The following is a 26,496-nucleotide window of genomic DNA, read 5'->3' on the forward strand; positions in this document are numbered from 1 at the left end:
ATAGAAACTGAAAAGGGACAGGGAGGGCAGAGACATGGAGGGAAAGAGAGAGAAAAAGAGTTTGTAGAGCTCTGCCAGGAAAGGACATATCACAGACAGAACAGGATGCGCCTCCACCGGGCATGGAACAGAGCCTGGCGTGCGCATGTCCCGGTGCGGGTGCGCTGACAGGAGCCCCGAGCCCAGCGCTGCCCCCGCGCCCCGCACACGCGCCTCCGCCCGCTGCCTCTGCTCCCTCCTCCGTGGAGCTGAGGCTCAGGACTTCGCTGGCGGACAACGAGGATGGGGTCTTGTGGAAAGACATTCCGAGGGCCCGGCAAACCCAGCGCCCTGACAAGACGTCGGTCCCAGTCCCACGGTAAGTGGTAAAGAGCCAGTGGCCTGCACAGATGCCACACGGAAGCCTCACACGGGGCTGGAAGGGGGCGGGGGGCGGCAGCCGACTCAGACACGGGAGAAACCGCAGCGGCACAGCCACGTGAAAGGAATTCACACCTGGTGTGTAAAATCCAGGTGGTTCATGTGCACAAATGTTCTCACGTTAAGATGCAAAGGGAAACAGATGTTTATATGCGGGGGTGGGGGGGGAGACCATCCGTGACGCAGTGAGGCTGGGCCCCGAGCACAGTGCCCTGCCCCTCCAGGCCTGGTGGAAGCTTCCCCATGTGTTAGCGTCCGCAGGACAGCAAATCGTATTTTCAGGAACACCTCCCTGTTTCCCACCCTGCACGGTTCCAGGGGCTGTCCATGGGGTGCTCACGGGCACAGCAGGTGTGCAGTTACTATGATGACTGCTGGGCAGAAGACAGTCTAGGGCCCAGGGAAGGGGCAGGTGTCACTGAGGAGCAGGGGTGGGTGGGGTGTGGTGGGTGTGGTGGGCGGCCACTGGGATGGGCCATTCTCCTGAGGGCTGGGGCTCGGGGCCTCTGCAGCCTCTTCCTTGGACGGAGGCTGAGGACGGGCAGCCCACGGGGCTCCCGTGCAAGCAGCACCCTCCTGCTCTTTCCGGAAGACACAAGGCGGGGAGGGGGCTCCACTGGCCACTTCGCTTGGCGCTCAGTGGGGAGCTGGTCATTTGGTGAGATCCGCCCCACAGGCAGGACTGACCCCAAGAACCGAACATCAGTGTGACCACGGAGATACGAAAACATCCCTAAATCACAGAGAAAGAACAGCCTTCCAACTAAGCAAACCGCACAGGAAGAGGCAGGGTTCCCTCCGGCACACTTGGGCACCTCGATTTGGGGAGCGCCAAAATGGGCTGAGAGGACAGAGCGCCTGTGACTCCACGCCTGGCAGGGCTGGGGGTCCGGGAAGAGAGCCAGCTGGTCCTCCCTGGGCCCCGAGCTGACTGCACGCGAGGACCTGAGTGTCCCAACCCCGAAGCAAGTGCGTTAAGGACCAGAAACCAGAGACTGGAGTTGGACAGACAGCCTGCTTTCAAGAGGAAAACTGGGTCTTCCAGGAGCTTGACTTTTAGACCAACCGCTTGGTGAATGTGGAGGAATCCTTAAGTCAGCATGACCACCAGCACTCCAAGGACCCTAGGTCGCCGGCCCAGTTCCCACTGCTATAGCCGGGGAAACTGAGTCTGGGAGAGACACGGCCCTGTGAGGCGGCACGGCTTCCTGTTCAACATCGCCCCGTGCCCCAGAACGTGCTAACCGGCTCTGCTCCAGGAGCAAAACAGACCCTGACACCCACATGCATGTTACCTTTTCCTCCAGCTCCTTTATCTGCCTCTTCTGACCTTCTATTCTTTCTTCTAACTCTTTAATTCTCTGCAAGATTAAAGGAGGAACATCTTCACCATCAGAATATTCGGGAACCAAGGTGTTCGCTCATTCACGTGGTGGACAAGCCACAGAGCCGCTGCCACACTGCACCATGAGTGACCGGGGCTTGGCTCTAGCTGTCCCCCGGCCTCTGCCTCCCTCTTCACATGGCCTCGGTTTCCCTGATGGACACAGCCGTCCTCAGTCGGCTACTCTGCCCCTCCTGCCCCTACAACTTCACATCATAAACCGTACGCTGGAAACCCCAGGGATCGATCCACACCCTTCCCAGAGGCCGCCGCCAGCATGAAGAGCCACCGAGTGATACGACACCAGTCCCAGGGAGGACCCCCTTGTGAAGGTGATGCCGTGCCTGAACCCCTAGTGTTCATGTTGGTAGACCAGACCCATGAGATGCAAATCTGCACATCCACGCTGGACCTGGATGCCTGAACCCTGGAAGCAGCTGACCTCTGGCCACAGCCTGTCTGATGGGAAGGACGGGTCCACAGGTACGGTCCTCACACTGATCACCCTGAATCCGGCAGCAGGTGTCCTGGCAGCTGACTGATGCTCTGGTCAGACGTTACCCAGACATTCACAGGAAAGCCTGGGTTACTAATTTATCTGACTTTGCAAGTTGAACACAGAACTTCCAGGCCCCACGGGCACACACAGGGAGCAGAGGCTGTCCAGTGTGCCAGGGTCCCTCACCTACTGTTAGAAATGGACCGGCCGGTCAAGAGAAGGCCAGGGCTGCTCCCCAGTCCACGAGCTTCCCAGACCACAGCTTTACCACGTCCTTAACGTTGAAGGAAGAGGCATTTTAGAGATCTTGCGGTCAGGGGACCCAAGAGCGGGGATGCGCTACCCAGAGCCTGGTCTGACGTGTAGTGTGGCACAACGGCCTGCGTGGGAGGGCGTGGCCACTGGAGATGTGGCTGCCACAGGAGGTTGTGGCTGTGGAACTCCGTGCATGAAGCGCCCAGCCCCCCCCTTCACCCCCCTGCTGACCCTCCAGGCGCTCAGCCCCCCCTTCACCCCCCGCTGACCCCCCTGCTGACCCCCCAGGCACCCAGGCCCCTCTTCACCCCCAGGCTGACCCCCCAGGCACCCAGGCCCCTCTTCACCCCCCTGCTGACCCCCCAGGCGCTCAGCCCCCCCTTCACCCCCCGCTGACCCCCCTGCTGACCCCCCCAGGCGCCCAGGCCCCTCTTCACCCCCCTGCTGACCCCCCCAGGCGCTCAGTCCCCCTTCACTACCCCCCCCCCCCGCTGACCCCCCTGCTGACCCCCCCAGGCGCACCTGCTGCGCCAGCTGTAGCAGCTCCATGCGTTCCCGCAGGATCTGGGCGTCCCGCTCCCGCAGCTCACTCATGACCTGGCGTTTCCACTGCTCCACGGCCGCCTTGAGCTTCTCGCGCTCCTCCTCTGACAGGATCTCGGCCACTTTGGCCCCGGCCTCCTGCTGCAGGGCGTCGTACAGCATGGCTTCCAGCTCCAGAATGTGCTGGGGGCAGGAGGGGAGACGTTAGTCTGGCGGGCTGGTCAAGGGGAGCCGTGATCCTTCGGGGAACAGCGTCTCCAGGCCACCCCGCAGAGGGGGCTATTTCCTCCCCGAACTGCTTACGTGACCTGTAGAGTGGAAACCCAGTCCTGGAGTCATTATGACAAGAACATTCCCTTCCAAATGATTTTTGGCGTGTGCAACGAAACCTCTGAGGTAGATTCACGCTAACATTTGGGGAAACGGGTAAGCAGACATTCAATACCAGAGTAGGGGGACAGCCAGGAGGGAGCCAGAGGAAAGGACAGCAGAGAGAAGGTGTCTTCCTCGGCTCGTGGCCTTCCTCAAACCCTGGGTTTGTGAGCCCCAAAGAAGGAAGAAGGGCGGCACTCACAGGGGTTTATCTGATGTAAGGACAGAAGTGGGGCAGGTCCTTGACTTCCAGCCTCTCCCCAGGGGAGGCCAGGCCACTCTGTGGTCCTCAGCGTCACGTGTGGTGGGTCAGTCGTGTCCCCAAGAAGACACGTGCAGGTCCTGACCCCTGACCTTGTGCATGTGGCCTTATTTAGATCTAGTTCTCTGCAACTGCCGCCGTGTTAGGACGAAATCATACGGGATGGGGGCATCCGACGAGCCAACGGCTTGTGTCCTTACGGGGAGAGGGGATTTGGAGGCCGTCACAGAAGACGCAGGGGAGAAGCCATGTGAAGAGGGAGGCAGAGGCTAGGGGACCTAGAGCCCCCAGGAGCTGGAGGAGGCAGGAAGGACCCTCCTCCGGGGCCTCAGAGGGCATGCGTCCTGCCACACCTGGATTCAGCCTGGCCCCCTGAGCTCTGGGAGACTGCCCCTCTCTCTCAGGGGCTCCCAGCTGCCTCGGACACAGCCTCACCTCCACTGGCCACGAGGCCCCGTGTGCCCGCTGTGCTCACCTCCCAGCCTAATCACCTCCACTCTCCAGATGATAGATCCCGAGAGACCTGTACCCTGGTGTCCGGTCTGCACTGCCCAACCTGGGTTAGGATCCCACCCCTGCGGAGCCGTCCAGTGCCCACCCCTTCCCTGAGGCAGCTGCTGTGAGTGGCCCCAGGTCACGAGACAAGTGGGCTTGGACAATGTGCACGGGGTCCCGCTGGGGACAGCTGGGGTCCAGGCCCTGCAGGGGGCTCTGGGGTGCAGGCCTCACCCTGTCCCTGAGGGCTTGGAGACAGAGAACCCCCTCATGCCACGGGTCCCCAAACGTGTAAGGGCCACAGCGCTCCCCGCAGCCCTCGGGGGAAGGACCTGTTGTCCCATAGACCCCCCCCGCGAGAACAACCAGGAGAAGCAGGCTGGCCGAGTGGGAGCCGGGCCCTGGGACCCCCCAGGCCGGGGCTGAGGCTGAGGCTGACGTGGGAGAAGGCTGAACAGGGGCCGTGGGCATGTGGGCCGGAGAGCGGCCACTGGCGGGGCCTGCAGACAGGGAGGAAGCGGTGTAGGGCTGGGGTCTCACCCTTCTGCGGCCTCCCGGAAATTCGGTGCACAACCCAGAAAGCACCAGGTGCCGACGCACAATGACCCCTTTGCGGCAACTCTGGACACAAAATGCACACCTTGTTATGGATCGCTACGGGTTCACCAAGAGGGTCCGGAGTACTTTAAAAGCTTTTTCCTCCGGAGGTTTTCCTGATACAATCTTGGAAAAAACCAAATTCTTGAACTACAGAAACCCATCCTCCCATCAAAAACATAACCTCTTCAGAAATGAAGGGTCTTTTCCTTTAGGCAAAATGATTAGGAACAGTCCTTTCAGCTTTAGTAGACATTTTAAGGAATGAAAAAAACGAACAAACCAAGACCTTAGGACTGCGCATTTCATTGTTCTCGACAGCCACGAAATAAACCGTCCCGGCTGTCACCACAGCTCACGCTCCACGCCAGAAGAGCTTAGGTTCCGCGCAAGCATTTAAAAATAAATAAAATGCAGCTGGGGGGCTGCTCAGTGCAAGCATCATGAAGGCTTTGCGCAAAGCTGGGCACTAGAAAGGTGCGGTGAGGGTGACCCTCCCCCTGCCTGAGCGCCAGCCACGGGCACCTGCCAGGAGCCGGCAGCTTCCTGAGAGTGGCCACCATGCGGCAGGGACCATCGTTTCCCCTTAGAAACCCCCGCCGCGGCCTCGTGTCCACAGAGCAGGGAGGGTGTGAAGCCTGGGCAGTGGTCCGCAGCCCCCCAAGGGCGCCCTGCTGCCTGGGATGCGGGTACACGTGTGTGCATGTGCGTGCACGTGTGTGTGGGGAACCCTCTCTCTGATGCCCCGCACACTGACCCTTCTTTTTGGCTCCGATGCCACATATTCCTGAGCTGTATGCTGAGGAATGCCCAGGGCCTGGGGGTGAGCTGTCCCCTCCATGCACCTGCCTGGTATGCAGAGCACAGGGGGCGGGGGGGGGCTGTCCAGCTGGCCCCATATACTGTGAGCATCCTTCCCACCCCGCACCGTGCACTGGAAACAGGGATCTGGGCCCATATTTCTGGGAAGGTCCACCGGTGCCCGTTTGGCTCTCCGAGGCCACTGCCCTCAGCCACCTCCTCTGTGGGCTCCCGCAGGTGTCTCCCAGCCCCTGGCTGGTAAGTGGGCCACCGTCACCACCACCATCACCAGCAGAGGAAGCCCACCCTAAGCTTGGGCAGAGGCTCTGCCCTACCTCACGGGGCCCGGGTGGGGTTCACGGAAGCTTCACGCTGTCAGCTTCCAGGCTGGGCAGGACCTGCTGGTGCCCCACGCGCCCTCCACACAAGTACCTCGCTGTCCTCACGCTCCGCAAGGCAGGAACTCCCACCTCTACTTACCACGCGGGATGTCCCCGGCCTCAGGTGTCCCACTAGCGGCAGGGTCGGTGTCAAACCCCCACCTGCTTTCAGCCAACCCTTGGGCGGCCTCGCCAGGGCCCCCGGACAGCTTTCCCTGAGCTGCGCTGTGACACGCTCTGACTTCGAGGATTGGCGGTCCAGAGGGACACAAACGCACGCCTGGAAGCACCGCGCTGGGAGGCGGCATGCACGCAGGGTGTGACTGCCGGCCGGGAAGATGTGTGGGCCCCCACCTCCGGGAAGCCCCCCATGGTGCACCTCTGCTTATAATCTGAGTGGCAAGGACCCGGTACCCGATCTGGGGTCACCCTCTTGAAACAAATGAGATTTCTCGTTGTCAAACCCACCAGTAAGGACTGTGTCACCGTGGTGGAGACGTGTCTGCAGGGACTCCCAGATCTCCATGTTAACCCAGCGTGGGGACACACCCAGGTCTATCCGCGGGGGCAAGTGCTTCCCATGGGCCACGCAGGTGTGCAGGCAGGTACGACGTACATTTCTCGGAGTAGCAGGTGCACACACACAGGGAGCCCCAGATAACGTCTCTTACAAACATTCAACTGTGTTTGATTCATGTGTGTGCGTTATGTGTCAATGGATCCTATTTTCTCAACTCGTTTTAAATATCCATTTGAGTTCTGCATTCATGGGGTGAAGTGTTTGCTGCCGGGGCAGTAAGGCATCCCTGGACCTCACTGACCAGGAGGGTGGAGTGCAGAGACTGACCCTGCGGCGGTCACACTGGACCCAGGCCCTGAGAGACACCACCCGGCGCGTGAACAACTTTCCCCGTTTCCACCGCAAGTCTGCACCCCACCCCCACAGGCTCCAGCAGTCACACGTCTCTCACCTTGTGAGCCTGGTCCAAGGACTGCTTCCGGTAGTCCAGCTCCTCATCCAGGTAGCCCTTCTGCTTACTGAACAGCTCCTGGAACACAAGAGGACCTGTGTCTCGGCCTCGGGCATCCACCTGGTGACGCCGTGCTGTACACACAAGGCAAGACGCCCACCAACCTTCTCACTCTCTAGGTCAACCATCTTCCGGTGCAGGGCCGCCTCCGTCTCTTCAATCTGCTGGAGCCACTGGACACAAACCGGAAGAGCAGGTGATGGCGACCTTTCGGCTGGCCACACAGGCGCCAAAGCCATCCCACCTTCCCCCAGGCGCCATGGACCGCCTAGGAGCGGGGGCTGGTTGGCACTGTGAACTCCGTATGCCCAGTGTCCAGGCACCCCCAAGAGTGTCCAGGAAGTTTGTCTCCCACTTCCCCAGGGAGAGAAGGGTCGTGAGCAGGGCTTTGGCGGGAACAGGTGCACCTGAGCGCTCAGCCGGCAGAAGTCCTCCCCGAGTCCCATCCCCTGCACCCTTGCTTGCTGGGACTCCCTCTCCCCTTCCCGCTGGAGGCCCCAGGGCTGGGTGCTGACAGCAGGCCTCCCAGGCAGGCTCTGGCTGTGGGGTGGGGGGCCAAGGACCAGCTGTAGGTGAGGAGCCCAGCTGGGCTGCGCAGCCCCCAGAGGAGGGTCCTGGTGGGGTGAACAGAAAGCCAATGGTATACAGACCCACTCCATTACCTGGCCTTTGGAGGGGGAAACTGAGGCAGGGTCTGCCTTGAGACAAAGTCTGGCCAATCTGTTATCCGCAAACACAGGTGCTGGGTGCTGTTTGACCCCAGCGTGTGCGGGACCTCCCAGGGCTGACAGCATTCATGGACTCTGCACCCCACACCCCAGGAGCCCCTCCTCCAGGGACGGCATCCTCTCCCAGCTGAGCCCAGCCCTGTCCCAAGAGCAGCCACACAGGTGCTGTTACCTTTTCAGCCAAGGTCAGGACTGTCCTAGCTTGTATGACGACCACTTGCTCCTCATTGGTCAGATTCTGCGCCCAAAGCAGACATAGGTACAGTCAGGGGCGGGGCTTCCAGAGGCACCAGACTAAAATAATGAGGGTGTGGGAGGGGCCTGGGGGGGTGAATGGGGGGCCTGGTGGGCGTGAATGGGGTACCTGGTCAGGGGTGAATGGGGTTGCCTGGTTGGGGGGTGAATGAGTGGTGCCTAGTGAGGGGTGAATGGGGTGCCTGGTGAGGGGGGTGATTGGGGGTGCATGAAGTGAAACTGATGGAGAGGTGCAGGGGGCCAGGGTCATAGGTAAGGTCACTTTTACTGAAATGGCCTCTTGGGGTCTTGAATCCCCTTCATTCTTGACCCCGTCGACTCTGATGTGCTGCTCTCTGTTCTGCCCCCTCCCGTGCTCCCAGTACTGGTGACCAGGACATTGTAAGTAGCCAGTGAGGCAGAAATGGTGGGGTGGGGGAGCGTAAAGCAGCAGCGATACACGTGTCCCCACAGCCCCTTGTCCACATCTTTGTTTAAAGCCAGCTTCCCGCATATATAGTATGCGTTATTAATTACTAAAACCTGAGCTTAGAACTGTGGGGTGAGGGCTCCCATCCCCAGCGTCTTTGCCTTTTCTCTGCATGTTGTATTCATGCCTCTTCCAAGGGACCCACCCGGGTGGTCTTCTGGCTGAGGCCAGCTTTGGGGCCAACGAGCCTCTTCAGAGGCTACGAGCACTTCACGCACTCAGACTCTAACTGCTACCTGCAGCGGCACCTGCGTGGGAGCTGGGCTGTCGCCACTGCAGGACTCAACCTGTGGGGCAGCCACTGGTGGGCAGGGAGCATGGGAATCAGAGGCCAGAGCAGGGCAGCACCTGCTGGATCACTGAGCTGGAGGACAGCCCCCTAGAGCCCAGAACCTGTCTGCTCAGAACGCCCTCCATCTGGGGGTGTGAGCTCCTGCAAGGGCAGCAGAACCTCCTCCCTGAGGGAAGGGTAGGGGAGGAGAGAAGCATCCCTGTCAACCCAGGGCCCTGCATGTATCACAGCTGCTGGGAAGAACAACTAGCCATGAGAGCATGTGTGAGTACCTGGGTTTTGGTGATGTGAGTGAGTGAGGTTGTGTGTGTGTGTGTGTGTGTGTGTGTGCTCGCGCGCGTGCATTTGTTTCTCTTTCTTTCTCTCTCTACTTCATGAACTACACTAATTTGACTAAGCGCCTGGCTCTTTTTTAAGAGCAGCCACCAGGATTGGGAGCCCAGGGTGTCCCAAGACCAGCGGTAGACTATACTTATGAGTGTACCTTGGGAGCCCAGGGTGTCTCAAGACCAGCGGTAGACTATACTTATCAGTGTACCTTGGGAGCCCGGGGTGTCTTAAGACTAGCGGTAGACTATACTTATGAGTGTACCTTGGGAGCCCGGGGTGTCCTAAGACTAGCGGTAGACTATACTTATCAGTGACCTTGGGAGCCCAGGGTGTCTCAAGACTAGCAGTAGACTATACTTATCAGTGTACCTTGGGAGCCCAGGGTGTCTCAAGAATAGCGGTAGACTATACTTATCAGTGTACCTTGGGAGCCCAGGGTGTCTTAAGACTAGTAGTAGACTTTACTTATCAGTGTACCTTGAGAGCCCAGGGTGTCTTAAGACTAGCGGAGGACTATACTTATCAGTGTACCTTGGGAGCCCGGGGTGTCTTAAGACTAGCGGTAGACTATACTTATGAGTGTACCTTGGGAGCCCAGGGTGTCTCAAGACCAGCGGTAGACTATACTTATCAGTGTACCTTGGGAGCCCGGGGTGTCTTAAGACTAGCGGTAGACTATACTTATGAGTGTACCTTGGGAGCCCGGGGTGTCCTAAGACTAGCGGTAGACTATACTTATCAGTGACCTTGGGAGCCCAGGGTGTCTCAAGACTAGCAGTAGACTATACTTATCAGTGTACCTTGGGAGCCCAGGGTGTCTCAAGAATAGCGGTAGACTATACTTATCAGTGTACCTTGGGAGCCCAGGGTGTCTTAAGACTAGTAGTAGACTTTACTTATCAGTGTACCTTGAGAGCCCAGGGTGTCTTAAGACTAGCGGAGGACTATACTTATCAGTGTACCTTGGGAGCCCGGGGTGTCTTAAGACTAGCGGTAGACTATACTTATCAGTGTATCTTGGGAGCCTAGGGTGTCTCAAGACTAGCAGTAGACTATACTTATCAGTGTACCTTGAGAGCCCAGGGTGCCTTAAGACTAGCGGAGGACTATACTTATCAGTGTACCTTGGGAGCCCAGGGTGTCTAAGACTAGCGGTAGACTATACTTAGCAGTGTACCTTGGGAGCCCGGGGTGTCTTAAGACTAGCGGTAGACTATACTTATGAGTGTACCTAGGGAGCCCGGGGTGTCTTAAGGCTATACTTATCAGTGTACCTTGGGAACCCAGGGTGTCTCAAGACTAGCGGTAGACTATACTTATCAGTGTATCTTGGGAGCCTAGGGTTTCGAAGACTAGCGGTAGACTATACTTATGAGTGTACCTTGGGAGCCCGGGGTGTCTTAAGGCTATACTTATCAGTGTACCTTGGGAACCCAGGGTGTCTCAAGACTAGCGGTAGACTATACTTATCAGTGTATCTTGGGAGCCTAGGGTTTCGAAGACTAGCGGTAGACTATACTTATGAGTGTACCTTGGGAGCCCGGGGTGTCTTAACTAGCAGTAGACTATACTTATGAATGTACCTTGGGAGCCCGGGGTGTCTAAACTAGCGGTAGACTATACTTATGAGTGTACCTTGGGGGCCCGGGGTGTCTTAAGACTAGCGGTAGACTATACTTATGAGTGTACCTTGGGAGCCCGGGGTGTCCTAAGACTAGCGGTAGACTATACTTATCAGTGTACCTTGGGAGCCCAGGGTGTCTCAAGACTAGCGGTAGACTATACTTATCAGTGTACCTTGGGAGCCCTGGGTGTCTCAAGAATAGAGGTAGACTATACTTATCAGTGTACCTTGGGAGCCCAGGGTGTCTTAAGACTAGTAGTAGACTATACTTATCAGTGTACCTTGAGAGCCCAGGGTGTCTTAAGACTAGCGGAGGACTATACTTATCAGTGTACCTTGGGAGCCCAGGGTGTCTAAGACTAGCGGTAGACTATACTTGTCAATGAACCCTGGGAGCCCAGGGTGTCTAAGACTAGCTGTAGACTATACTTATCAGTGTATCTTGGGAGCCCAGGGTGTCTCAAGACTAGCGGTAGACTATACTTATCAGTGTACCTTGGGAGCCCTGGGTGTCTCAAGAATAGAGGTAGACTATACTTATCAGTGTACCTTGGGAGCCCAGGGTGTCTTAAGACTAGTAGTAGACTATACTTATCAGTGTACCTTGGGAGCCCAGGGTGTCTTAAGACTAGCGGCAGACTATACTTATCAGTGTACCTTGGGAGACCAGGGTGTCTAAGACTAGCGGTAGACTATACTATGAGTGTACCTTGGGTGCCAGGGTGTCTCAAGACTAGTGGTAGACTATACTTGTCATTGTACCCTGGGAGCCCAGGGTGTCTTAAGACTAGCGGTAGACTATACTTGTCAGTGTACCTTGGGAGAAAAAAAAGTTCTGGGTGGTGGGGGCTGCCTTCTAGCGCAGCTGAGCTGCTCATTGGGCAGGGGGCTCAACAAGTGCAAGATGATGGATAAAGGGCAGCTGGAAGATGTATGGGTGGTGGGTGGATGGATGGACAGAGGATAGATGGATAATGGAGTGTGGATGGAGGATGAGGGATAGATGGATAGAGGATGTATGGCGGATGGATGGAAAATGACTGGATGGATGGAGGATGGAGAATAAATGAATGGAGGATAGATGGAAGATGGACTGAGAATGGACGGATGGATGATGATGAATGGAAGATGAAGGATGTATGGAGGGAGGATAGAGGATGGATGGATGGAGGATGGATGGATGGAGGATGGATGGATGGAGGATGGATGGCAGATGAATGGATGGCTGGAGAATGGGTGGACAGAGAATGAAGGAGGGATGGATGGAGATGGATGGATGGTTGGAGGATGGATAGAAGATGGATGGATGGATGATGAAGAATGGAAGATGAAGGATGAATAGATGGAGGATGGAAGATGGATGGATGGAGAATAGAGAATGGATGGATAGAGGATGAAGGTTGGGTGGATGGATGGTTGGAAGATGGATGGAGGATGGTTGGAAATTGGATGGAGGATGGATGGAGGATGGTTGGAAGATGGATGGAGGATGGATGGAGGGATGGAGGAAGGATGAATAAATGGATGGAGGGATGATGGTTGGAGGGTAAAGGGTGGAGGGAGGGTTGGATAGATGGAGGATGAAGGGGTACAGTCACTCAGTAATCAATGATCTTCGAGGAGTTTGCTATAGAATTTGGAACTGTGACCTAAATAAGACTTACAGATTCTTTATGGTCTCTGCCCTTCCCCCAAAACCAAGGGAGTGGGAACCCCTGAGAGTCTGGGATATCTAAGGTACCAGAGGAGCTGCTGCCCCCATCCCCATCAAGGTGTGGAAAGCCTTAAAGACTGACGGGGATTCCAGAAACTGAGAACACGTGGCCAGAGCATCATGGCCAGCGGAAATGGGTGTGCACAGCAGAGGGTTCCCCATCCTGGCAGAGCAGCAGCCCCGAAACCCAGGCTTCTGGGAGCTAGTTGCCACCCAGCTAAGCCCAGGAACGTGAGAAAGGGGCAGGAATCCTCCCAAATTCCAGGGGCCAACCCAAGCAGCTATGGCCCCAGGGAGGGTGCAGGCAGGCAGGGCAGCCATGGCAGACTGGCAGCAGGACTCACGGGGGTCCCTGGACCCTGGGGGGCTGATGGGGTTGGGGGCTGGCATGAGGAGGCATGCACAAGTCAGGAGAGCGACATACACTTACGGCGTTATCCCCCAGGATGTCCAGCTGCTTCATCAGCTCCGTGACCAGGATGTCCTAGAGGCAAAGAGAGGGAGACCCAGAGGTGAGTGCCAGCCGGGTGGGGTGGCGCGGGGTGCAGGGACGGGAGGCAGGGGTTTACCGTCACGCCTTCAGCTTCGCAGTAGGCCTGGAGGGGACTCTTCCCGTCTGCGAAGGGGGTGTGGTGGAAGTTGATGGCCGGAGACTTCCTCTCCCTCTCCTAGGACAGAGAGCAGGAGGCTGGACTTGGGCGCTGTGCTGGGGGCCACCCAGGGACATGGTGGAGACACAGGGGCCAGCGAACGTGGTCTGCGTTTGTGAAACAAAGCCCAGGGACAGCAGAGGACCCCTGTGCAGATGGTGGCGGGAGCAGGGCCTCCCAGCCCGGCAGGTCCTGGAGCCCCGGCTCAGCTCCTCAGCTCCGTGCTCCTCCGTCCCACCCCCGCTGCGGACTTGCTGGTCCGCCACGAATCCCCGGGCTGTCGGGAGGCGTGGGAGCAGTGTCAATGTCCACGGCCTACCAGAGCGAGCCCCTGGGGACAGTGCTGGTGGTGCTGCCCCCCTCCTCTCCCAGGGCCACAGCAGGAGTCCTGGAGGCCGAGGGGTGGTCACGCGTGCATGCATGCACGTGCTCGCGCACACACACGCACGTGCCCACTAGCCAGGGTCATGACCTCCTCATCGCCGGGGGTCCTGAAGGTGGCCAGGACTGAGGCGGCCCCGGGGCTATGTGCGGGCAGCCATCAGTGCAGACAGCAGCCCAGGTCACGTCCTCCAGCCTCAGAGATGGCCTCCCGGCCAGGAGTGACAGTGGAAGGTGAGGGCAGCCATGTGGCCGTCCATGTGTGGCTGGACCCTTCTCTGAGGGAGACTGGCTCCCGCTTCCTCCTCTGCAGGAAGCCAAGGTCACAGGGGAGGATGGGGGCCCAGGACAGCCGCGCACAGAAGGGCACCTGGTCACTGGGTGGCCCCCAGCTGCCCGCACTTGGCCTCTTAGACGAGCAAGGAGCAAACATCCACTGGCTGACCGCCGTGGCCGGGCGTGTGGCCCCCACTCAGCACAGCTGCCACCGTCACAGCCCCACAGGGCACAGCCGTCATTATCCAGCCTGACGGGTCTGGAAGCAGATGCTCACATCTCATTCATTTTGGGGTTTCCTCCACAGCCTTTGTGCAGAGAGATGCCCCCTTCCAACCCACCCCCTTGGGGTCATGAGCAAAGGCCCAGGTCATGAAGGCCAAGCGCCTCCCTCCATCACAGCAGCTCCATGGGGTGGCGGCCTGCTCCCCCCGCATCCAGTGCCCATGCCTGTGGCGCACCTCGAGTTCCAGGATCCGGAACTCCAGCAGCTCGTTTTGGTCCCTCGCATCCTGGACCTCGTGTTTTAACCGACCCTCTTCTATTTCCATTTGTTTAATCTGTAAAATAAAAGGCAGATGAGATGCTGAGGTCCTGTGAGGTCCACTTCCCGGCTTTCCTGACAGCTTCTGGCCATCTGTGGGGTTGGCGGACCCACCTTGGCACCCAGACCCCTTGCTCCAGCCCGAGCTGGCTCATCGGGGCGGGTGGGGGGGGGAAGCAGGGGCAGATGCAGGGGCGAGGAGCACCCATCAAGGGAAGAGATGCTAAGATGTCCCCGTGCGGCCCCGCTGTGGCCAAGAGAGGGCTCCTTCGAGCCCAGGCTGACCCAGAACCTGAAGGTCCGTTGCTGTCCAATGGAAGGGCCGTGAGCCGTAGCTGCCGGGCCCCCTCCAGAGCTGACTTTACTAATTACGGGTTTGTTCAAACAGAATCAGAAACAAGTCAACCTGACGTGTGAGGTCCGCACCTTCCAAAGGGTGAACGCAACGCATCCTGGGGAGCACAGCCTTGTGAGAACAGGGAAGGGTGCGCTGGAAGGGCGACCACTGGGGCACATGGCCCGGCCCATCCCCCCTGAACTGAGTTTGGGGAGCTGAATGTCCTGCTGGGATGCTTGGGGGGGGGTGGAGATGGATCCAGGGGCTCAGCGTCCTGCAAGGTGCCATTGGGGGCGAGTTCCTTCCATGGTGCCCGGTGTCACGCTGCACAGCCAAGGCCACGGGCAGCCCCTACCGGGAATGTCCCCCCGTGTGCATGGTAGCCAGAGCGAAGCCCAGGGTTGAAGTGTGCGTCTGATCACTGCAAGTGTGCACACAGCGTTTACGTGTGTCATGAGCGTGTGTGTGCACGCGGGTGTTTACGTGCACAGCAGCAGGTCAGTGCAAGCAAGCGTACGAGGAGTACGTGTGCACAAGCATTATATGCACACGTGAGCGTTTAGGTGTGAACGTGTATTCGTGTGCGCACATGGAAGTGTGCACACCAACATTTCCATGCACTCAGGTGTGTACGAGAGCACCACAAACACAGCTGCCGTGATGTAAGGCACGTGCGCACGGCCCCCAGGAAGCATGTGGGCGTCACGCATGATTCCAGACCTAACAGCCCCGCATCAGGAACCCGTGCAGGACTGGCCTGTGGCCCCCGGGCTTGGTTCAGAGGCTGCTGGTCTGCGTGGAGCACGGTCGCGCCCCTAAGGCTCATGACGACGCCCTAGCTGGCTCTTCTCTAGAAGGGCTGTGGCTGCTGGGGCAAGTGTCTCCACCTCTGCGTGGCCTTGGCCCAGGACAAGGCCTGTGGCTGGTGGGCCACATGCAGCACCCTCACCGGGGCAGGACGATGGCCCTGGTGGCCTTTCTGCCTCTGAACCCACAGCCCCTGCTCCCGCCTGGGTCAGAGCCTCAGCTCCAGCAGCTCCGGGGCGCCACCCACTGGGGACCGTGCCAAGCTGCCCAGCCGTGCACTGTGCTAGGCTGTGCTATGAGCCCCGAGAACGGGCTGAATTAGGGAGCTCGTGGGTGTAGAACGGGCGTCTCACCTGCAGGAGGAAGGGCAAGTGAGGCGGCTCCAGGCAGGAGCTCAGGCCGCTAATGGGGACAGGCCAGCGGGCACCATGTTTTCTGGCCCATCGCATAAAATCTTCCAGCCCAAGAGCCCCAGCCTGGGGGTGGGGTGACGGGGACGATAGTGCTTTGGGGCCTCCTGTTACCCAGAAGCCAGGAAAACCCACAGCCAGGCCTCTGCCAGGGAGGCTCAGGTGACTCCAGACACATTCACGGCTGCTGGGCGGACCCAGCTCCGTGGAGCCTCCAAGGACCTCCTCCCGGAAGAGAGTCCCGGGGGGCAGGGGGGGATACTTTCTCGGGGCTCGGGGCATACCTTCTCCACAAGCTCTTGGTTCCTTCGATACAGCGCTTGCTTTTCCTCAATCCACTTCATGTCCTGGAAAACAGAATTAGATTGGAGAAACAAATATGCCCCAGGATTAAGGTAAAGCCAACATTTAAATCACGACTCAGCAGAACGGAGGACCCGACGGAAGGCCTCAACACCCAGCTTCGGCAGCAGGCTTCTGGCCACCGTCCTGTCATGCAGCCAGTGAAAGCCCACTTTCCCCCGTATTTCCCGGGAGGGGCCTGGACGGAAAGCAGACAGAGGCAGCCCGCTTCAGTGGGACCCCTCGCACCACCACACGGCCAGGCACTCCCGGCCCATGCCAGCCCATGCCAGGCACCAGTGGCATATGGTGCCATGCGGGGGTCACGGGTCCAGGGACCTTGACACGGAGGCGGCAAGAGCCTGGGTCACTCGGGGGGTGTCCGTCCATTCACGCTCAGACACACAGACGGAGGCAGGCTTTTGTGCTCTGGTGAGAGACGTGCGTGGACGCCCCGCCGACCTGCCGAGGTCAGGTGTCTCCGAAAGTTTCGATGCTCTGTCCACCAGCAGCACCCTCAGTGAGGTGTCGGGAGGAACGCCCGCTGCCCCAGGCACCCCACTTCCTTCCAGGATCTTCCCAGCAAAGTCATCTGTGACTTGGAAGGTTCATGTCCGCAAATGAAAGGCACCACGTCCTGCTCGTGTGCAGCTACCCCGCCACTGCCCCTCTTCTCCAGCACAAACGGCACAGCGTGGGGCCCAGGCATCCCACTGACGAGGTCCAGGCAGGGTCCGCGAAGGCTCCTGAATACCGTTCCCGTAGCCTGAGTGCATGGGACCCCGGGGGGAGGGCCGGTGGCCCTGGGGGCACACGAGCCAGTCCTGCATGTTTCAGGTGAACGGCTACAGGGGCCCAGCCCTGACTCCGGGGCTGCACACACTCAGGCAGGGGTGTGGGCAACATGACCCTGTGTCACTCAGGTCCTCCTCTCGTCCATCCCACCATCCACCCAGCAGTGAACATGTTGAGGACCACTGTGGGTCTGTGCAGGCTTGATGGCGAGCCAGGCACTTTCCCGTGCAGCCCCTCCTGGCCCTTCGTGGCCATGCGCCAGCCTCGTCTTGGGTCCACCTGAAGCTGTGCCATCCAGCAGGACTGAGGCTCGTGGCCACGGGCGATGGATGACCCCCACCCCCAGGATTTGAAGAGCCCATTGGTGACGATGGGCATCGGGGTGAGGGAGTGACTGGCCGTCTCCAGGGGCAGCCCTGGCCCTGAGCTGGGGGGAGAGACAGGGCCAGCCCAGGCCCCCTGTCAAGGGTGCAGTGCCCTTCCTCTGATACGTGCTCCTTTCAGTGTCTGCATTTCTTAGCAGGGAGCCAGTCTGCAGGGCACAGCCCCCCCACGCACCCATGGACCGTCTGTGTCCCTCGGGCGCCCTCCGTGTTGGTGGGGCACCCCTGCTCAAGCCTGCAGGGGCCGGGCTCTGTGCACTCACCTGCCCCTGCTCGGCCAGGGTCTGTTCCAGGTCTTCTATCCGCGTCTGGGCTCTCTGCACCTCTGCTTGCAGCTGCTCACGGGTCTGTAGGACGGGAGGACGGATACATCAAACTTTCTCTCAAAGCCAGGACGGAGGCTTTCAGCGGACCTCCCGCCTCTGCTAACGGGGAGGGGGCCCTCTGCGTTTGCAGGGGAGGCTCGGTGCGGAGGGAGCGCTTGGAGGCTCGTGTGGAGCCAGCAGCCTAACTTAGATTACAGGGACGTCCTGCAGACCCGTTCTGAGGGATCGTTAGGGGCAGTCTCCGTTGACCGGATGAAACAGCCGACGGGGGCAGGGCACTGCGGGGCACTGGCCACTGGGGCCTGTTAAGGCTCTCGGCTGACACGGAGGATGTACGCTGGGCCTGGCCATCGGCCCGGCCCGGCCCGCACTGGCGCCCTCTGCCGGTCCTGGGTCACCTCCTGCTCTGCATTCTGCGTGCACTTGAACAACCCTCCCGCCCCCCACCCCCCGCCCCGTGCCCTCCGCAGAAGCCCACCCTCAGTGCCCTGAGCCACAGGGCACCTCATTCCGATGGGTGTCCCTGCTCCCTGGGACCAGCTTTGGGCAGATGAGAGCGTTTGGGCCAGCTGGGCACAGGGTCAGGCGTCCTTCAAGCTGAGGAGGACGGGGTATCCCCTGGCCTGGCCCTGGGTTCCTCTTCGGTGGATGTCAGCGGACTCTGGCTCTCCCCCGCCTCCCTCCCCGGCCTCTGCCCTCCTAGGGCTGCGGTGATACAAGTCAAGCTGGAGGGAGACCCTTTTGCTGACAGGGAGTAGGCCCAGTGACTGTCCAGGCAGCGAGGACAGATGTGGTCTGGGGGAACGGACCCCACTGACACTGTGCCGTGCTTCCCAGAGTCCACGCTCAGCCGGCCAATGACAGGCCCCTTGCCCTGTGTGGCCGGGGACCGAGTTGGCCCTCAAGCCCCAGGGCAGCTGAGCAGGGAGCCCGTCAGTGTACAGCATGCAGCCCATTTCCTTATGCCCCAGCAGGACAGGCCACATGTCATGGAGCAGGGGGGCGGGTTCAGGGGAGGGCAGGGCACAGACCCTGCCACGGCCTCCCCTGGTGGCCAGCGAGGGTACCCATCAGCCCCGTGTTCCTGTCTTTGGCGGATGGGGCATGAGCACCTGACCCAGGGTCCAGGGAAGCAGGGGCAGGAAGGGACACCTGCCTGGTGAGGCTCAGGGTCAAGGCGGGCACAGCAGCTGAGCTCAGCGTGTATCAGATGAATGAATAAACTCAGCAAATTTCAAGAACTGAGCTGCCACGCTGGCCCTTCTCCACTCTGAGCCTCAGCTATGGGGGAGCCCCCCAAGAGCTCCACTGACAGATTTGCAAGGAAGCGGACTTCCCCTTGCCAGCCAGCCACAGTCCCCAGAGGGGACACGGGTGGCTCTCCAGGGGACCATCACTCACACCTGTGCCTGGGACCGCTCTGGGAGGCCCCACCCATCGCCTGGCCAACTGCCAGCGCTGCTGCCCAAACTTTGGATCTCAATCGCCTCAAGGAGCATCAGCAGGCCTGGCAAGAACCGTGGGAGAGAGGGTTTGGCCTGGAAGGTGAAGCGATGCAAGTGTCCCTGCAAAGCCAGGGGTCAAGCGGGGAGGAGCCCAGCGAGAGCCGGAACGTCGTGGAGTAGAAGTCAGTTAGACCTTAACTTCTCGCTCTGCATCCAGCGTCCCTCCGACCTGCTCCTGCAGCAAAGCGTAGGCCCTCTGCAGGGCCTGGTACTCCATGGTCAGCTGCCGGAACCTCAGCTCCGTCTCCTCCTTGGCTACGCTCTGGACAGGTGCACAGAGACACGGCGTTACCTGGGGCCCCGGGGAGGTGAGCCCAGAGCCCCCTGGGGGAAAGGCCCAGGTGGCTGCCCTGAGGCCAGGGTGAACCTCAGGGCCTAGCAGCCAGGCCAGGGGCTCCGCGGGGGCCCCACCTGCTCCCCCAAATGTGCCAGGTGAGACCTGAGCTTGGGAATACATCTCCTCCCCACCCCCACCTTCCTGCAGTGATCCCCAAATGCCTTCTTCTGGCTACAAGGACACCTGCTGCCCCAGGGAGAAGACAGGGAGTTGCTGTTGCCTTCCCAGGGCCCCTCGGGGCCCCGAAGTGCTTGCTGCTCCGAGAACAAGGCCTAGGTCTGGTATGGAGCGTGGCTGTGTCCGAGGGGGACCAGGCCCAGGAACCCCAGCCTGGCCCCGGCTCCCTGTGCTCCTTACTCCCAAGGCTGCTGGCGGCAGCTGTGCTACGATGCCTTAGGTCTCTAAGTGGGTCCATGGCCATGGGGCCACCTGCCCGGATCTGCCAGGGGAGGCCCTACCCAAGGCCTTAGTGCCCCTGGGCCTGTCAGGGCCGTGGACTGCCTGCTACTCCTTGTCCTTCAGTCACAGGGGCTGAGCCAGTCAGACCAAACCAAGCACAGCTTCCTCCCACATGCGGGGCTCAGCCGGCTGCCTGCGTCTGAGGGTGGTCCCTTCTGGAAGAAGGACGGGTGGGCAGGACACGCTGGCTGTGCTTTGATCAGAGACAACGCTGTTTCGCACTGTTCGTCGCCCTGATATACACCTCGGCGTTGGTGCCAGCCTCCCCGCACTGGGTGGCTCAGACCCCAGGCAGCGCTTGGAGAGGCAGGGAGCCTCTGTCCCACTGTCGGGAGGGGCATGAGCACAGCGGTGGGGAGAAGCCAGTGAAGGAAGGGGTGCCAATGCGGAGTGTTTTTCACTGTGCCAAACCACAGGCTACTGGGGGGCACAGCCAGGGAGGGCCAGCAAGCCCACCGCTCCGGGGGCAGACCTCACCGCAGACCCCATGTCCCCAGATCCTCGACACTGACCCCCTCTGTCTCCAGGCCCTGCCCCAGCCTGTCCAGAAGCCCCTGGGGGAGGCTACCTCCTCCAAGTCGTCGTCGGGGGTACATGGGGTCTGGTCCGTCCGATCCGTTTGGTAAGAGATGGAAGAGCCATCGGATTCCAGGGAAGCCTCTTCATCGTATCCAAAGAAGGTCTCCACCACAACCGGCTTTTGGCCAAAAGGAACTGAGTTAGTCCAGACATGGACCCGTGTCCCCCCGACCCCATGTTCCCCATCCACTCTACCCAAGTCCCTCCTGCCAGTGCCCCTGACACTCTGCCTAACTCCTGGCCCAGTCACAGGAGCCGCCTGGGTCCCCCTTGTGCTGAAATCCCAACGGGCCCCTTCATGGTCCAGCTCATGAAGAGCACCCGTCACCAAGGCTGGAGGGCACTGTGGCCGATGGTCCACGCCTCGTCAACCAGCATCCTGTCCTTGGCTGCTGAGTCTGTCTGGATGGCTCCTGGCCTTTATCCCAATCACCTGGCTTCTCCCCACTCCTGCCTCATGGAAGCGCCGGGACAGTGGGGGCCCAGGTGGAGAGGGGAGGGCCTCCTCTGCACAGCCGGGCTCCCAGGCCTCCAGAAAATCTCTAAATGCTCTGCAGTAATCCCGAGGAGAGAGAGCCCCCAACACCCTGTCACTCCCTCCACGGGCCCTTCTGGGGGCCAGACAAGCCAGCATTTGTGCCTAAGGATTATCTCCCAGCCTAAGTGAGGAACGCCCTTGAGCATTCAAAAGCCAAACAAGAAAACACACGCACTTTGCATAAAGCAGAGCACAAGTTAACAATCTCTGGAAATAGCTCCCGAGTCTTCTTTAATAAAAAGCACACATTTATGGGAAAGGATTGTGTTTCAGATCCCCTGCACCTGGGGGTGCAGGTCGGCTGGGAGGGGGCCGCGTGGGTCCTGCAGGTGCACGTGCTACAGCCTGCAGTGCTGGCCGGGGACCACGCGGTGGCGGTGGCGAGGCAGGCCTGCGGGCCCCAGGGCAACGCGGGAATTCTAGCTCCCACCAGGGCAGGGGAAGGCCAGAGTCCCCGGGCTAAGCCCTCCTCCCTGCTGCCCTGAATCCTGTCCTCCCTGGGAAATTTAAAAGCAACAAGGTAGCATTTTCAAATTTAAAATTATAAACAGAGTGTTGATTCGGGTTCATTTTGGTTATTGTACAGTAACAATTTTTAGAAAGAATAAGATTATCTTCTTTTCGTCTCTAGAGAGAAACTCCCTTGTGGCAAGTGGCTTTTAAAAACATACATGCCGTGTACACATACGTCAGCATTGTGTCTTTTACCTTGGGGAGTTTGGCCATTTTCTTTCTTTGCTTCCGAAATCTTAAAAGCTTATCTCGCTCCTGCAAAAACCAGTGGAAGAGATTGAGTGGTCCAGCAGTCCTGCCAATATTCCCGCGTGGTCATCTGGACGGACTCAGAGGGTGGCTCCTAGATGGGCTACTGCCTGCCTGGTCACAGACACGCAGCCCTGCTCGGGGAGAGCCATTGGCTCTGAAGCTTGGGGCAGATGGCACGTGGCTTCCGCTTGGGCTGAAAGGAGCGATGGCCCACGTGGGGGGCTGTGGCCCCGCTCTGTTCAGGGCGCTCCAGCGTCTTTCACAGTGTGTAAGCAGCACACACAGAAACGGGAATCCGAGAGGGCCCGAGCGCAGCCGTGCTTCGCGCTCTCTGAGCAGACGTCTGGAGAAACGGCACCCCGCGCAGGTGGGAACAGACCCTGACGCCAGGTAAGGAGACCAAAAACCCGCTTCCCCCCAGGGAGCTCCACTGCATTTCCGTGACCCTGACCACGCACCAGCCACGCTTAGACTGCTGGACCATGCCAGCGGGGGAGGACCCCGTGGTGGGGGTGTGCTCCCAGGGGGGCAGCCATCCCTAAAGAATGAGCAAAGCTGGGGGCCAGCTCTGGCAGGCATCACCAAAGACCACCCGGGGCATCTATCGGACCCTAGTGGATGGGCGTCCTCGGTCGCCACTGCAAAGCCATTGAGCAGGCAGCCTGTGTTGGTACGGCCACCTCTGTCTGGACTAGAAGGCGCCACCAGCACCAGGGGTCCCAGGGACAAGTGTGCTGGGAAATGGGTGTGAATGTAGGAGAGCGAATTACTTACGAGCACACTCTTCACGTAGCCGGCGGTTTCAAGGGTCTAGGGAGAGAACAGCTTGTTACAGAGCTGGGAGCACAGACCTACCCCCCAGGAGCCCCAGAGCCTGGTGGCTGCCCCAAAACTCGACCATTTCCCAATGCCCGGAGAGGGAGCACCTGACCTGGCCATCATGGTCCTCCCTCCCTCCCTAAACTGACCTCCCAAGGGCACGGAGAACCTGCAGGAGTACCCAGGGGCCCCCGGCTCAGGGCCAAGGGCCTGTCACCCGCCTTTCAGAGACTGCAAAAGTGTACAATTGCAACTGACTGAGATTTCTTCCTTTTCCTATACGCCCCCACCCCCACAGATTCTTAGACGCGTGGGGACTGACGGTCGATGTGTGGTTGAGTGAGACGAGAGGTCAGCTCTCAGGCGCAGTTGGGGAAGGCTGTGTGGTGAGACCCCGCCCCAGAGCCTGTGCTGGGCAGTGGGATCTCCTGTTACTCTGGAGGCAACTTCAGTCATCAAAATGAAACAGGCCTTGGGGCTCCTGGCCGGCTCAGTCCATGGAGCTTGGGACTTGATCTCAGGGGCTTGAGTTCAAGCCCCACGTTGGGCACAGAACTTACTAAAAGCAACAACAAGACAGGGCAGGCCAGCACTTCTGGGCCATGAGCCACACCAGCAGAAGAGACGCTGCTGTCCCTTCTGCCGCCCCCAGAGGTCACAGAGCGACCAACGCAACTTGCTCTGAAATGATCCGAGGGGAACCCAACAAGACGCAGAGGGCCCCCAAGCAGGGTAACTGGACGAGGGTCTGGTGCAGGACTATTTGCAAAACTGTGCTGGGAGGGTAGGGGCCACAGGGACAGGGCAGCGTCGAGGGCTGGATGGGGCCCTGAGGAGCCTGTCCACGTCCTAGTGCCCAGCACATGGGCCTGGACCTTATCTGGACTAGGGTCTCTGCAGACGTGATTGAGTCAGGGATCTGGAGACGAGACCCTCCTGGATTAGGGTGGGCAGGTGTCCGCAGGAGAGAAGAGAAGGGGAGGGACACAGAGAGCTGGCCCCGAGGAGACAGGCGGAGGAGACTCGAGGAGAGGCCCACAGCCACCAGAAGCTTCCCTGCAGCAAAGGGTGGACCCTGGTCTTGACCCAGCACCTTTACTGGGCTCTGGCCTCCAGACTGAGAAGAGTGTGTTAAGCCCCCAGGTATGCTGCTGTGTCCCGGGGTCCCAGGTACCACCGCAGCATCACTGCCCTTGAAACCCCGGGTCCAAAGCGATGAAGAGAGGACGCAGTTTTAGAGGGCCACTGGGGCATGACCCCGGTGGAGCCCCCAGGGAGGGCAAGGGGGCAGGCCTGCTGGACCCGCGGGAGGGCAAGAGGCCAAGGGAGATGTGAGGAGGGAGGCCAAGGAGCGGGGAGGGGAGGAGCCGAGGGGGGATGGAGGTGTCAATGGTCGGGGGAGGGACCAAGGGAGATGGGAGGGGAGGGGCGAGAGGGGCGGGGCATGGCCATGGGGCGTGGCCGAGGGGAGGGGGAGGGGCCGACGGTCGGGCGGGGAGAGACCGAGGGAGATGGGAGGGGAGGGGTGAGGGGCGGGGCATGGCCATGGGGCGGGGCCGAGGAAGCCGGGAGGGGCGGGGCCGACGGTCGGGGGAGGGACCAAGGGAGGCGGGCGGGGAGGGGCTGGAGGGCGATGCCGGCGGGCGTGGCCGGCGGAGATTGACGGGGCGGGTCGAGGGGCTGGAAACCCGAGCGGCGCCCTGCGGCGTGGCGGAGGGACTCGGGGGCACCGCCGAGGGGGCGCGGGCACCTTAGAAAGCTCGTCTATGAGGTTCTGCTGCTCCACAATTTGAAGTTTCAAGAAGTCAACTTCTCTCTCGTCTTGACTTTGATCCAGGTCGTTTAAGGAGCTGGGTCTCCTGATAATCCCGGCCCTTTGTCTCTGCAAAGCCAACCACACCAGGTCACGGGGGCAGAGTGAGGGGCCGTAGGGCGGCGGGGAGAGGGGGTCCTCTCTGCCGGCCGGCTCTCGCCGCGCAGCCCCGTCTCCCCGTCTGCCGGGGGGCGGGGGGCAGGGGTTCCTCTGCTCGGGCCTCGGGGCGGCGGGCTGCAGGGCCCTGGGGGCACGCGCGGGGCCAGTCTGCACCCCCAGACCAGAGAGGCCGGCCATCGCACACCCTGCCGCCCTCTGAGCTGAGCGTCGGAAGGAGGCATTTCTGCCGCCCGTGCGGGAAGGGGGGAGCACCCCGCCCTCCTCCCCTCCCTCCCCCGCTGCCCCCCGACACGTCGTGCTGAGCGACTCTGGCTAAACTAAGAAGGGACACAGGAGACACCAGCTAACCGTCCCCCAGGCCACGCAGTGGCTGCGCAGGAGTGGACCCTCGGCCAGCTCGGGGTGTGTGTGGTGCTGGTCTGCAGGCTCCTTCCCCTCCACGCAGGCGTCCTGGGGCTCTTCCTACCTGGGCCGGAGATTTGCAGGGTCTGCAGATGCCGGTGGGAGCTCCTGGTGTTCCACCCGGCAGGAGGCCTGGGTCTGACCTGCCCAGTGACCTCACCGCCCCCTTCTGCCCAGGCAGGTGCCCATGACCTCTTCCCTCCAGTGCTCAGACCCTCGCCTACTGCCTCCTCTCCCAGCCAGCCGTCCTGTTGGCTCCTGCCCCGTAGTGTATGAGACCAGGGGCCTGGCGGGGCTCGGATGATCAAACCTTGCACGTCAGAAGTGCAGGGGGTTGTCGCTCACTGCTGGTGACCATGAGCAATGCTGCTGGCCCACCCGACCAGGCAGGGCCCTTACCATTTCTATGTTCTCCTGCGTGACAAATTTTAACTTGTTTTCCATCCGACGTAAAGTGTGGGACAGATCTTCATTTTTCCGAGTGAGGCGTTTGTTTTTATCCAACAATGGCTTGTACTGACTCTCAGCTTCCCTTAAGCGCTTTAACTGAAAGACAAAATTAATCACACAACATGATTTTAAGTGTGACATGCAACCAACAGTGCCCATACAGAGTCAGAAAATCGGCTGGAACACACTTTGGCTACCCCAAAAGGAGGCGGTCTGGGGCCAAGACCATTTTGGGGCCAAGACTATTTTGCAAGAAGAGCTACGGTAAACTCTCCTGGCCCATGGCCCTTCAGGCCCCTTGGAGAAGCCCCCACTCAGACGCAGGTCTCCTGGAAATCCCAGTGCCTGTCAGGAGTAGTGGTGATGGCTCCACCGAGCGGGGAGGGCCTCACTCATCCCAGACAACGCACAGGATGAAGGGTACTTTTGCTCAATAATATGGAGCAGGGATCAACCAACCAGAGCCAGAGGCCCACATCCACCCCCCCCACCAGGTTTTGTTCGTAAAGCTTTATTGAAACAGCTGAGAGGCCTGTATGCAAGCCCTGCCCCCAGCACCATCACTCCCCCTTCCCACAAGGAATTTTGGAGGTGGATGCCTTCTGCACTGCGCCCCCGCCCACAGCCACAGACCCATAGGATCCAGATCTCCCGTGCCCCGGCCCCATTGCCACTCACCAGCTCATTCCTTTCTTCCGACAGCAAGGCATTTCGGTCCTCCAGCTTCCGAATGATCGCACTCAGCTCAGCAATTTTAAGTTGGAAGCGCCGAGCATCCTTTTCATCCAACTGCTGTTCCTAAAACAAAAATCAACTGCAACTAACTGTCCCTAGACGCAGGCATAGAAAGCTCTGCAAATCCCCGCACACCACGGAGAGCAGAGCAGTTCTGCATGGTGATTGCCCGTGATTGCACCTGGCAGGTGGGTGGGTGCAGACTCCCCCGGGGCAGGTGACTGCTGGCTGACCACCGCGGGCACGCAGACCGCACAGTGGGGACAGAAGGA

General features: G+C 60.0%; 1 protein-coding gene across 1 annotated transcript in view; it reads right to left on the reverse strand.

Moving 5' to 3' along the window:
• Positions 1–6,950: 6,950 nt before the first annotated feature.
• The window catches only part of JAKMIP3 (Janus kinase and microtubule interacting protein 3), a 63,774-nt gene continuing 44,228 nt past the window's right edge, over positions 6,951–26,496 (reverse strand). The window contains exons 4-18 of the mRNA XM_057308778.1: positions 26,168–26,287; positions 25,439–25,585; positions 24,455–24,586; positions 22,660–22,695; positions 21,829–21,888; positions 20,572–20,700; positions 19,341–19,469; positions 17,640–17,723; positions 16,141–16,203; positions 14,220–14,318; positions 13,021–13,119; positions 12,876–12,935; positions 7,940–8,005; positions 7,144–7,212; positions 6,951–7,057 (exon numbers count right to left, since the gene is read on the reverse strand). Of these exons, the coding sequence (XP_057164761.1) occupies positions 6,965–7,057; positions 7,144–7,212; positions 7,940–8,005; positions 12,876–12,935; positions 13,021–13,119; positions 14,220–14,318; positions 16,141–16,203; positions 17,640–17,723; positions 19,341–19,469; positions 20,572–20,700; positions 21,829–21,888; positions 22,660–22,695; positions 24,455–24,586; positions 25,439–25,585; positions 26,168–26,287 (1,386 nt within the window). The 3' untranslated portion in view covers positions 6,951–6,964. The remainder of the gene's footprint in view (positions 7,058–7,143; positions 7,213–7,939; positions 8,006–12,875; positions 12,936–13,020; positions 13,120–14,219; positions 14,319–16,140; positions 16,204–17,639; positions 17,724–19,340; positions 19,470–20,571; positions 20,701–21,828; positions 21,889–22,659; positions 22,696–24,454; positions 24,587–25,438; positions 25,586–26,167; positions 26,288–26,496) is intronic.

This window comes from Ursus arctos, unplaced genomic scaffold, assembly GCF_023065955.2.
Source record: "Ursus arctos isolate Adak ecotype North America unplaced genomic scaffold, UrsArc2.0 scaffold_7, whole genome shotgun sequence".
Taxonomy (NCBI): Eukaryota; Metazoa; Chordata; class Mammalia; order Carnivora; family Ursidae; genus Ursus; species Ursus arctos.